The sequence below is a fragment of the Triticum urartu genome, chromosome 1, assembly GCF_003073215.2.
Source record: "Triticum urartu cultivar G1812 chromosome 1, Tu2.1, whole genome shotgun sequence".
In the NCBI taxonomy this organism is placed as follows: Eukaryota; Viridiplantae; Streptophyta; class Magnoliopsida; order Poales; family Poaceae; genus Triticum; species Triticum urartu.
In genome coordinates, this window is record NC_053022.1 from 276,974,852 (window position 1) to 276,986,973 (window position 12,122).

Here is a 12,122-nt window from a genome sequence, read left to right on the forward strand (position 1 = left end):
ATGGTTGAAATGAAAAATGTACAACATGAAAGTCGTGTGAAACATTGAGATGAAGTTATTGGCACAACCATTTTCTTTCCGGGTCTGACTAGGATCGACACGGCCTACCGAACGCATCATGCCGACTCCAATGTTGTCAACAACAAAAAAAATCCAAGCCGACTCCAAAAGCACTTGCATGCTCGGCTACTGACTCGGATGTGGCTGCCGCGGCGTACGCTTGTATCTTCCTGCTTCTTCAGTCCCTGATCCGTCTGTATCATGCAGCAACACATGCAATTTTCCTTCAACCTAGCTGGCCACTGAAATCGTACGACAATGAAACTATGCAATACAAATGAAACATGAACTAGACCTATGCAACAAAGTTAACACTAACAGCCTCTCGGTCTCAACATCCGAAGATGCACACAACTGGTAATCAATGCGTGGTCAAGAAACACCTATTCGTAGGTTGATGTGGGCTCAAACTGTTTGCCGAAAAGGAACGCTGTCGACTTGGATCCACACCCGCGTGGGCTCGATGGGGACTTGGACAGTCTTCCGCTCGGCGGAGCTGGACTTATCACGTGATAGCCAAACCAAGTGCACTGACCACGTGCTACGTCACAATTCTACTAGTAGTATTATACCGTATATATTGCATCTAAGTACTAAGCTGCAGAGGATGTCCCCACCGATCTGTCGGAACTTGGAAAGTAGGAACAAGTAGCTACCTGAGCACAGCGCCAATAGAACAGCTGATGTTGCATAGATTCTGACACTAGGCACTAATAAAATTTACAAACAATCCCCTCCTGTTTAGAGGGATACGGAACAAACGCACCCCGTTTTCTATTCCTCAGTCCTTCGAGATGCTTCCGTATGCATGTGGCGCTTGCAGCTGCATGCAGGCGTGCCCACGTGTACACCCGTACAGAAACACTTCACGAAATAACACCAACCAAGCTTACACCAGGAGCCACAGGACAAGCAACAACACAACAACAGAAAATAATTTTCAGAAAAAAATGGCTTCAGTTCACATTATTTTTTGTGCTGGTGTGCTTTGGTGCGTGCGTCCAGCACCGCACTCCGTCCGATCGTTCGCAGAGGACAAGCTATAGGACGAAACGGATACAGTTGCCACGGTAGCTTTCGAGGCGCGTACGACAGCTCGGAGAAAAGCGACGTGGAAATTCGCGTGTTATTTTGCTCGGTCCTCGCGTGGGCTAGCTAGGCGCAGGCACTGATCGGGTCTTGTTTAATCCCGCCGTGGATTCATGCGATGCGTCATGGCCTCGTGGGTGGCGATGCCGAAACGAGCGAAGGGGAACAAACACCGGCGCCGGTCGAGGTAGTAGGAATAGAATCTCGTTCGAGTTCCGAGAATGCTTTTGGCATTGGCTCTCCATGCACGGGGCACACGGAGATGCGGTGGTACGAAGCAGCTAGCACCTACCGCAACATACTTATTCTGATGCTGCGCGCTCGAGTAGATCTCATTCTGATGCTGCCTCCGCTACGAACGGGAGCCTCGTTTTCAGTCCTCTAGTACGAAGAATATGGGTGAGCATGTACGAACGAGCAATTTAAGTTAGAGCTACAGTTTGATGCTTGTGACACTTGTGGATGGTGGATTGCATTGCACGCCCTACTGCGTATGAGAGATGACGTCGACACCCAAAACAGACAAGCACCCCAACAACTTGTACTCCTACACAAGAGCTCATGCTTGCGATTCATTGCTCACGAGAATAACATGAGAATTTTAGTTGTACAACTTTGCGATCGAATTGAGGCATCGAGGAAACTGGGTGACAAATGTGGAAATATACGCTGGGAGTCGCTAGGACTAGTTTTCCTACATCATCAGCGCTTCGCTTGATAAATTCTTCTGTTAGCTGTTTCTCTCTTGTATGCTGATTTCAGCTCCAGAACCGTTGGACAGCGACGTCTATCTGCCGTGCAAATTTCCAGATCTAAGAGTAAATTTCTCACAGCTTTGGGTTTCCGCGACAGAGTATGCATGTAGGTACCGAGCACAACCCCTTAGTGAAGATGAAGATGGTCGCGTGATGAAGATGAAGATGATTGAGTGGCAATGTATCAGGACTGCAAAAACAAGGGGCAGTCCAGCACAATCGCTATCGGTAGTACGTAGCCAATATGCAAAGCAGAACGGATGAAGCTGTGGTCACAATCAACTCCTGCAATGAGATGTCCACCGATTAGTTTTGCTGTTATTACTCTATAAAAAAAATAGTTTGCTGTTGCAAGATACTCCATCCGTCCCATAATATAGGAGCGTTTTTTGACACTAATGTACATAAAAGAGAATATTCGTTTTTTTAGAGTACATAAAAGAGAATATTCATTTTTTTATTCATGTTTTCCACCAGAAAAGCATCATGCACTTGCTCCAGTGACCTTTCTAGTTAAAATACTTTGAGGAGTACTAACTTGCTAGCTTTCTAGTTCATGCTAAATATCCTTTTTGGCAAAAAAAGAAGGAAGAAAAAAGTTGCCTCAGATGTTAAGTAAACCAAGCACATTGACTCATCCGTATTATAAACCTAAATGTAGTTTTAAACTCCAAGAACAAATATCCACAAGTTTGGCATAATAAAAATTGATACTTCTAATCCATCGTAAAAAAATGAAACCATACCAAGCAACAATACACACATATCGCCATGCATACTGTACCTGGAAGTTATAAACAACAGAAGGAATATAGTGACCAAGAAACTGGGAGAAATTGGCCAGTCCGGTATAACCCTGAAAGCAAAAGGATACAAAGAAGTCATACTGAGAAGCGATTAAGAAAGCTGGAGAAACAACACGGGAAGAGAAACTAATACAACTAATCTGGATTGCGCTGTATTTGAACAGTTCACTAACCAGGGATGCAGCAAATATCGATCCAAGTACCAAACCCAAACTACGAAGCACTCGCTTTGCCATATGTATACCTCGGCCTTCAACCTCACCGTACTCCTGCCATAAACATTGTATTTGGATATTATGTTCAATCACTCATCGAGTAAATAATATGTCTAGTGAATAGGGTAATAACTAATTAGAAGAAGTACAAGTGATCCAATATTCCATCTGTTGACAGCACCACCTTGTTCAGAACCCCAAAACTGCATTTAGCTAAATTTGGTGCACAACCATTATCCTCTTTAAAAACATGTGCATGTCTTCCTACTAAAATATATGAAAACAAACTTAAAACAAGCATGTACTAACATAATAAAGCATTTTCAACTCAAGGAGATGCCATTCACTCTATAAGATGTCTTCTTTCATGAAGTGTGAAGCTACAAACTATTGGCCTAGTAAAAAACACACATTGGACTATTGCACAGAAGAAATAAATGAATTTTAATGACAAGTGTGTTCTTCCAAGCATTATAATAAAAAGGGGGGAGGAAAAACATCTCACTTTAACTCCCATGATTCCAAAGGTATATTTTTGTTATTATATTTGTACTACCTAAACAAACCCTGGACCAATAGATCGTTCATGTTAATGCCAACATTGTGTAGAAACTACTCCGTACTTAGGAAGATCCTTACATTGTATACAGGAGTTATTACTGGCTCCGTAGACTTCAGTTTCTCAAGTACTCGATAGAAATAAGCAAAACACAAAAATTGCAAGCGTTTCCAGTCTGCATGGCCCATGGTCAATATGCACGTGATCCGCAAGAAAATATACAAACGAACATAATAGAACAAACTACATATGTTTGCTGATTCCATCAATATAATTAAGTGCGACGAGATAAATGTGCATACTGACCAGGGACCCCTCCCAGCCCCCGCGTCGCTCCCAGGGGCGACTCGGGAGGCGAAACCCTAGCCGCCGCCCAGGCTCCCCTCCTTCCCCTCCCTCTCCTCGCCGTCGCCGGAGGATGCCGGCGGGCAAAGCCCTCACCGGTGGACGGCGGCGGCGGGGCCCTCGTTCGTGTGCTCGCGCGCTGCTGCTGGGCGCGCTGGAGCGGCGGGAGCGCGCGGTGGCGCGGCGGGCGGCCGTTTGCTCGCGGGGAGGTCGAGATGGGGTGGACTGCGTGCGCGGTGGCGCTGCCATGGCGGCCGCCGGCCGCTGATGCGTGCGGCAGAGTTGAGGGCGCCCAGATCTGGGCCGCACGAGCCCGCCCAGGCTCTGCCCCCACCAACCCTTCTCCCTCCTCCCACCCCTCCCGGCCGCCGCCGGCGGTTGCCGCTGGGTTAGTAAGCACGTGTGCGGCGACCCTGACGGTTGCTGCTCCGCTGTGCCCCGGCGGATCCTGGCGGCGGAGGCTGCGGGCCAGCGCGGCGGCGGCGTGGTGCAGGTGGCTGCTGCCGCCTGCTGGACGCGCTCCCGATGGTGGCCGGCCTGCTGGAGCTGCGCTGGTCGATGCCCACTCCTGCGACGACAACGTTTCTAGGCTTCCCCCATGTGTGTTGGTCTTTTCCGACGATTCTGCGCCATGCCTGGTCTGCCACTGCATCTGAGGTATTCGTTCTTGGGTCGGGGCGAAATCCCCGCGTGGCGACGACCTGCGCTGTCTACGGCGACGCCCGAGGGTGCCGTCACCTCCTTGGAGGCGTTGGCATGACCCTGACCGGACCTCCTCCTCGAGCACCGGGAGAAATCCTAGGTCCGGCCTCCCGGACCGGGCAGCGGCGGCGTCTCAACGCCGTTCCCCTCTTGATGGCGCTGCTTTGGCTGCAAGTGGAGTTCTTGATGCGACAGATGGTGGTTGGCGATGCATCGCTCTGGCGTAGACTGCTACACAAGGAGCAGGTCGCAACGTTTGCCTGCGCTGGCGCTCCCCAATGAATGCTACACCAGTTCCAATCAGGCCCTGCCTTCACCCGCCGACTCTCTAGGCACATGGGTGCGAGGTACGTCGGCCTGGGCAGTCCTGAAGCTGCATTCGTCCCTGGAAGTGTCTTGCAATGGCAGTGATGCTGCCCTGTTGCTCCGAGTCTCGGTGCTTCGCCATTTTGGCTGGAGGCAAGGCTGGGCGAGGCCTAATGTCGTTGAGTGTCTGTAGTTGAGGGCACCTCCTCACCTAGCTGTAGTCATTTGGTGAGGATGGTCGTGTGTGTGTGTGTGTCCCTCCTTTCTGAAGGTTGTACCCCCGATGTCTTCCTGTTCAATGCAATGAAACGCAACTCTTTTGCGTTTTCTCGAAAAAAAAATGTGCATACTTTCATAGAACAATTTGAAAAGGTACAAATGCATAGAACATTTAAGCTAAAGCTAAATTATTCCGAAGTAATGCTAAAATATGAAAAAAGAAAAGAGAAACATCATTCAGTCGTTTCCAAGTTAAACTTCTGTGTTTGAGACAACATGGAGTGGAGCTGACCAAAGCAGTACTGCAGTTTTTTACTAAAACACAAAAAATATTAATAATTGCATATGGAATCATTTAGATTTTTTATGGATATTTCAGAAAAGAATTTCTTACAAATGTTGCTGATATTGCCATATTTATCTGGAGGTCCTTTGCAGTCGCTCTAGAGTATCTGGAAGATGACCAGTATCAACATATTATAAACAGCATTATCCAATGCCCAGCGTGAATATATTTTGCATAGAACTAGCATAAAGACTTCACATTTATCAGTAACATGTGAACAGATCAACATTCATCTAAGAGAAGTCAAAATAAGGGTCTATCTATAAGCAAAATAAATAAATAAATAAATAAGGACCAAACAAACCGATTAACCTACTCGCTCACTGGTTTGGTGTTCCAACCGTCAGCTCAGCCAGTCAACCCGTGGTTCAAAATTTCGAACATAATATATTAAATTGATTTCAAATTAAATATAAGCTGATAGCACTTCATATGCTCTAAAAATAGTCTACAACTTACTTGCCACATTTCTCACAAAGGCTATGTAGCCCATGTTTGTATTGGACCCCAGCTTGATGGGTTTGAGGCCTCAGCTTCACGCCAGGGTCACATGCTTTATTTTGGTACTATTTTCTCAGTTTTCAAGTCAAACAACCTTTTAGGCAAAAAGGACCGGATCAGGCACCAGTTCTGGTTTATTCTGGTTGGACCACAAGTCTGGTTTTGTAAACAATGTTTGTAAGGGCATATTTGACACGTGCAGCTTTCACAGAATTAGTTCCATTCCCACAGGAAACGAGACAACTCCCGCAAATCAAAGAGGCCCTAAGCGTTGAGTAAGTCAAGAGAAGGATGTTCAGTTGTTCATGTTCACGCATGCATAAACAAGGCAAGCTGAAGGTTCATATGAGTGCTGGGTGCATCCATGTAAATCAAAATGTACACAATATGATGAACAAACATATATGCAAGAAAAGTTTGGTTCTGATATCAAATTACTATACCTAGGTCCCCAGGGAACTATTGGTTGATTATCAGCATATTTGATGTCCTTTGACACCTAACATCCAAAAGAGTGAAAATATCAGAATAAAGAATTCAGATGATACTCCTCTCAAGGCTAGTGGAACAAACTCTAATTACTTCTAGGCCTAATAGATAGTAATACTCTGAATTCTGATGATTTATGGGTGTGTCTAGGGCACATCTAGATGTGCTCTAGTTATTGCACATCTAAGTGAGTGAATCATGCATAAAGAGGAAAAGGAAAAAGAAAAAGAAAATATCCACACGAATCTCAATGTAAGATCAATGACATAGGACTTAGATGTGCAATATTTATGGCACATCTAGATGTGCTTTAGCAAAACTGATGATTTATTGATCATGGGAGAAGCCCAATATATAGGAGGAATAGCTTGGCTGACAAGCCGACGCAAAAGGAAATACAATCTGGACTCTGAAACAGGTTCTAATCTGGACTCTGAATCTAATACGAATCTGAACCTAATAACTAATCTAGACTCTGAATCTAATACGGATCTGAACCTAATAACTAATCTAGACTCTGAATCTAATAACTTGTAGCAGTACAGGAATCCTAGCCTGTTATGGCGCTGCTAGAAGGAGGGCGCGAGAGGGCCGGCCGGGGACCTTTTGCCCACGGCCGGGCAAGATGGAAGGGATTTCCTTCTTAATTCTTGCTTGATTAGATTGATACATCTCTCTTTATATAGAGAGATTTACTTGACTCCCAAGCAAGGCTTACTTGACCCCTAAGCAAGCGACCCTTATCTCTAATTAACCCTAAGACTAACGGGCTATACCGCCAGCCCAAGCCATTAGGCCCATTACGTACTATAACACTACACCCCACCTGGACATGCAGCTTGTCCTCGAGCTGCAGCCTAACCAACTTATAACCATGACTCGACGCAACACAGACCTAACACCTAAAAACAAGCCTTTTACATCTCGGCTTGTTTTATTACTCTCAACCTGAAATGGACTGGGATGATTTATTTTGAACCTCTTAACAAAAAGTGGATACCATCCGCACGTCGGACATGCACGTGTACAGCCACCTGGATCCCATGGACACCATCTGGACAAAAGGAGTGCATGTGTATGGCCACCTGGAAGTGGTCGCAAGAGCGACCAGCAGAGGCGCCCTCGCGGCGGCCAGCGGCGGAATGCAGTGGTGCTACGCGGTGCGCTTCTGTCGGTGACACCATGCCTTCTCCCCGCCGGACGGCTGTTGGTCGGCACCGCACATAGAAGAGTGGAGGGCTTTCGATGGAGAATGGCGAGAGGGGTGCACCTCCCCAACCGCTGATGTCGCAGACTTTGAGGGCGTTGTCCGTGGGGAAAACAGCATGCCCAAGATCCCCGACGCAGCGGACGAGATCGAGGTCCTTTGCGCGGCGAAGCGCAACTGGGAGGAGCGCTAGCTGTAGACCACGCAACTCCCGCACACGCCGACGCGCTAGGAGGCCGCGTGCAGCAGCCTGCAGCCTCACCTCCGCCGACACGTGGCGGCTGGCGGGTAGTGATCCAAGCTGGAAGAGGTGACGGCGACGTCGGGAACTTGATCTGCTGGATGGGGACGCCCCGGGGAAGCGGTGATGGCGACGGCGGTAACTTGATCTGGTGGATCAGGACTCCCGTCGGTGCAGTCGATGCGGGGCCGGAGCTGACCGGCGATGGCTGCTGTAGTTGCAGCGGCTGCTGCGGCGGAGCGCCGGGCGCGGCGGAGGTCGCCAGGAGCGGTGGCTGCCACTGCAGCCAGGGCGTGGCGGTGGTGGCGGTGGGTGGCAGCTGCTGCAGCGGCCCGGTGAGCGCGGCGGTTGCCACGGCAGCCAGGACGGGGCGGTGGTGGCGGTGGATGGCAGCTGCAGCGGCTCAGCGAGCGCGACAGAGGCCGCCTGGTGCGGCGGCTGCCACGGCAGCCAAGACGGGGCGGTGGATGGCAGCTGCAGCGACTACTGCAGCAGCCCGGCGAGCGCGGCGAGGGCCGCCTGGTGCGGCGGCTACCACGGCAGCCACGGCGGCGCAGCCGGGTGCGGCCCGTAGGACCCGGCCAAGAACAGACGGATCTCCTGGACCGCCTGTGTTAGGTCCCGCAGTGCCCCAGACACCTCCTCCGGGGTGAGGACAACGGGGGCGGGCTCAATGGAGGATCCCGATGCGGGTAGGAGCGGGGCGACGATCGTGGTGGTCGCCGGAGGCGACGAGGTGACCTGCAGCGGAAGAGACGGGTTGGACGGCGGTGAAGACATGATCGAACCGAAGCTAGCTGATACCAAATTGTTATGGTGCTGCTAGAAGGAGGGCGCGAGAGGGCCGGCCGGGGACCTTTTGCCCACGGCCGGGCAAGATGGAAGGGATTTCCTTCTTAATTCTTGCTTGATTAGATTGATACATCTCCTCTCTTTATATAGAGAGGTTTACTTGACTCCCAAGCAAGGCTTACTTGACCCCTAAGCAAGCGACCCTTATCTCTAATTAACCTTAAGACTAACGGGCTATACCGCCAGCCCAGGCCATTAGGCCCATTACGTACTATAACATAGCCACTTTGGGCTGGACCAGGGGGTGGTGCGGCCAGGGCTGAGGCCCTCCGACCATATGTGGTTCCCCACATAACAGCTAGCCAAAGATTTTGATGGATTCCAAGAAGTACAAACTCCTTGCATCCAGCAATATATCCATGAAGCCAAATGAAGTTGAATTCAGTGCAACATAATTGACAGTGCTCGACAAAGCAACCATTCTAAAGTGACCAACTAATCATAGACCCATAGATGGTTACATATATATCTCTATACAAAAATTTAAAACATTTGTTAAACAAAACTATGTGGCTCATCAGCAAATAATTTGCAACATAGCAATTATGTGCTTATTTCAGCATTAAGAAACTTATCAAGGAGCGACAATGAATTGGACAATTGGTTGCAAGCATCCACTGATCCACTGATTGAGAGACTCCGGGCAAGCATCTAAAGCAAGGTAGTCAGAATGGCAATTTTATTGTACGGTTATACGACTTTACGATTCAAACTAACCACTCTGGTTCTACGATTTTCGTTAGTAGAATTCACATCTCAATGATTCTGATAGTTAAGATTCTACAATTTGCGATCCTATCATCAGAGCTCCATTAGGATTCAGAATCACGGTTCTCACTACCTTGATCTAAAGGACTTGTTTCGAAAAACAGCATATAGATTGCCGATGGTCCTGCAACTACAATACCTCTTACATCTCATCCTAAGCAAAGTCGTATACCAGCTGATGTGAACATTTGATTGGATGGACAACATGAATTTCCATATTTAACAAGGGCAAGCCCGTCATGAAAGCTAACCTGGACTGATCCATATGCCACACCTTTCTTCCGGTTCTGCACCTGTTCCATCATGATCGTATCATAAGCCGTCTCTAACTGAAATCAGAAGAGCTCTAACTCATTGACACACTAACACCAACACAAGCACCAAATACAGAATGACAAGGACCCAAAACTACCTTCAACAAGTATGCAGCATCACCACTGTTCTCGGCGTTCTTTCGACGCCACTTGTAGGCCATCTTCACCTGGTCGAACCCATCAAGCGGACTGATGGCCCAAATCTGGCAACAGGGACCATAAGTTACAGCAAGGCCGGCAAACATGCTCACAAGAGCGGCTCCCAATTGCTAAACATGAAAATAACCAATTCTACCTCGTACGGGTTATCATTCTCCCCACTGCCGAAGTGAGGGCTTCCTGCCCCTGCCGCCGATGCAGCTGCAAGCACACATCCGCCGCGCCTCAACGGCACCGCCACCGCAGGGAACCTTTTGGTCATCATAAGGTTAAGTTTATAAAGCATTGCGATAATTGAACGGAAAAAATGAAACCCCACCGACAGCGTCAAATTGGGGTAAGGAATTTCGCCACATTGGGATCACCCGGCACGCTACGATTCTACGAACATACATGAATACGTATTCGTTGGTGTGTGGGGAATTGCCTCGTGGGGCGCGCGACGAGAGGAGCGAACCGGGGAGGCAGGATTGTGAGGCGCAGGTGGAGAGAGGAACAGGAGGAACATGCGATATTCCGGCGGCCGAAGGAGGAGGGGGAGACAAAGGTGGCCGCCGCCGCCCTCGTTGCTGCCATTGAGAGCGTGGACGGTTGCGTGGTTGCCAGTTCCGATGGGCAAAGGGGGCTGGCTACCGGCGGAAGCGGAGGCGAGGAGGTGGTGGCGAAGCCATGGAAGAGGGTGGCGGTGAGCTCTATCTGCGGCGTTCGGTAACTGTAAAAGAAACGAGGATTTAGTGGGCCCAACGGGGCCTTCTCGGCCTTTGTATGGGCCTGTTATCTGGGCGTACCATCCGGCAGATTTCTCTTTAGAGCCTGTTTTTGGTTGGGAGCCCCAGCCTGCGAAATCACTAATTGAGAATTACGCTTGTGTGAATTTTGCGTTCTTTTCCCCTAGGGTTTCTAGGGTTCCCTGTTTTCCTCTGGCGATCTATTCGGCGAAGTCTACGTATATCCTGCCAAACGCTCGGATCCGTCCAGCGGCGGGGAATCCACACCATTATATTGCGAAAAGGAACACGGGTTGTATGGGGGATCCGTCATACTCCCTAGCGGCGGCGGCGGAGCAGGAGGGCTCGATGGGAGATTCGTCAGAACCCAGGTCTGAGGCGGCGGCGGCTGGAGCGGATCCTATGGCAGAGGGAATAGAGGCGCAAGAGGTGGATGAGCTGGACCGGGATGAGGAAGAGAAAGGCTATGACCATTACGGACCAGAGCCATATCTAGTTGATCAGTTTGAGGGGATGAAGTTGCACGGTGAAGAAGAGGAGGATCTGGACTTCTCGGAGGTTGTTGATGACCTGATTCAGGGAGTTCGTTGGCTGGCTCTGTTCAAGGTGCATACCACCCACCCGTTCAACCACGGGGCGCTGCTGACCCAGATGTGTAATGCCTGGGCATCAGCTAAGGGGATTACTTTCAATGTGAAGGGTCCAAATCTCTTTTTGGTGCAATGCCATTGCTTGGGGGCCTGGAAGAAGATAATGGAGGGAGGACCTTGGCTGTTTCGCAAATCACTTGTTGTGCTGCAGGAGTATGATGGTTTCTCAGATGTCACCAAATACAAGCTTAACAAGGTCCCGGTTTGGGCTAGGATCCAGGGTCTCCCGGATGGCTTGACGGCGAAGAAGGAATTAGCGGAGAAAGTTGCTGCAAAGGTGGGTGAACCACCATTCACTGTCATAGTTAATGAAGGTGTTATAAATCCAGGCAAGGCGTTACGGGTGAGAGTTTTTCTGGATGTGGCCACCCCACAAGTACGGTTTGTACCAATTACTCTCAAGGAAAGGAAGAAATACAGTGTCTTTTATGACAAGCTGTCGGACTTTTGCTTTGTGTGTGGCCTAATGGGACATCTAGCTGACGAGTGTAGCGATGGAGTCCCTGATCCGAGAACTTATGAGTGGAGCGAGTGGCTGCTCTAGAACTCTGATACAGGCCCTAGCCGACCGGTTCCAGGCCGTCGTGCAGGATGGGAGGAGGTATGCGTGATAGGATGGGAGGAAGAAGTGAACGCGGTGGGAGACAGGGAAGAGGACCAATGGGGGAAGCAAGAAATTCTGATGACGCTCGAGGGCAAGTCGGGATGGACTATACGCATACTATACTGTCCAGTTCTAGGGATAAAAATATATGGACGCGTCTAGTATCTCCTGACGGGACAGTCAACGTAAGAGGGCAGCCAGTTCCAA

The 12,122-nt window shown here is 49.3% G+C and overlaps 1 protein-coding gene and 1 pseudogene across 1 annotated transcript; one reads left to right on the forward strand and one right to left on the reverse strand.

Annotated features, from left to right (window-relative positions):
* Positions 1-1,744: 1,744 nt before the first annotated feature.
* LOC125531263 lies at positions 1,745-10,633 on the reverse strand. The gene is made up of 10 exons (XM_048695706.1): positions 10,361-10,633; positions 10,070-10,184; positions 9,873-9,977; positions 9,712-9,789; positions 6,347-6,402; positions 5,451-5,508; positions 3,565-3,690; positions 2,884-2,979; positions 2,689-2,760; positions 1,745-2,189 (listed from the first exon to the last, which is right to left on the reverse strand). Exons 1-10 carry the CDS (start codon positions 10,507-10,509, stop codon positions 2,127-2,129), a joined length of 918 nt encoding a protein of 305 aa, XP_048551663.1. The 5' UTR covers positions 10,510-10,633; the 3' UTR covers positions 1,745-2,126.
* Positions 3,883-5,113, forward strand: LOC125531162 (annotated as a pseudogene).
* Positions 10,634-12,122: the final 1,489 nt, after the last annotated feature.

What these genes read in the sequence shown, in the direction of transcription:
- LOC125531263 (XM_048695706.1), bottom strand. Translation starts at nt 10,509, where the DNA reads ATGGCAGCAACGAGGGCGGCGGCGGCCACCTTTGTCTCCCCCTCCTCC. An exon ending in TGGCAATATCAGCAACATTT is followed by an intron (nt 3,691 to 5,450) that starts GTAAGAAATTCT and finishes ATTTTCTTGCGG; the next exon opens with ATCACGTGCATATTGACCAT. An exon ending in CTGTTGTTTATAACTTCCAG is followed by an intron (nt 2,190 to 2,688) that starts GTACAGTATGCA and finishes ATCTCATTGCAG; the next exon opens with GAGTTGATTGTGACCACAGC.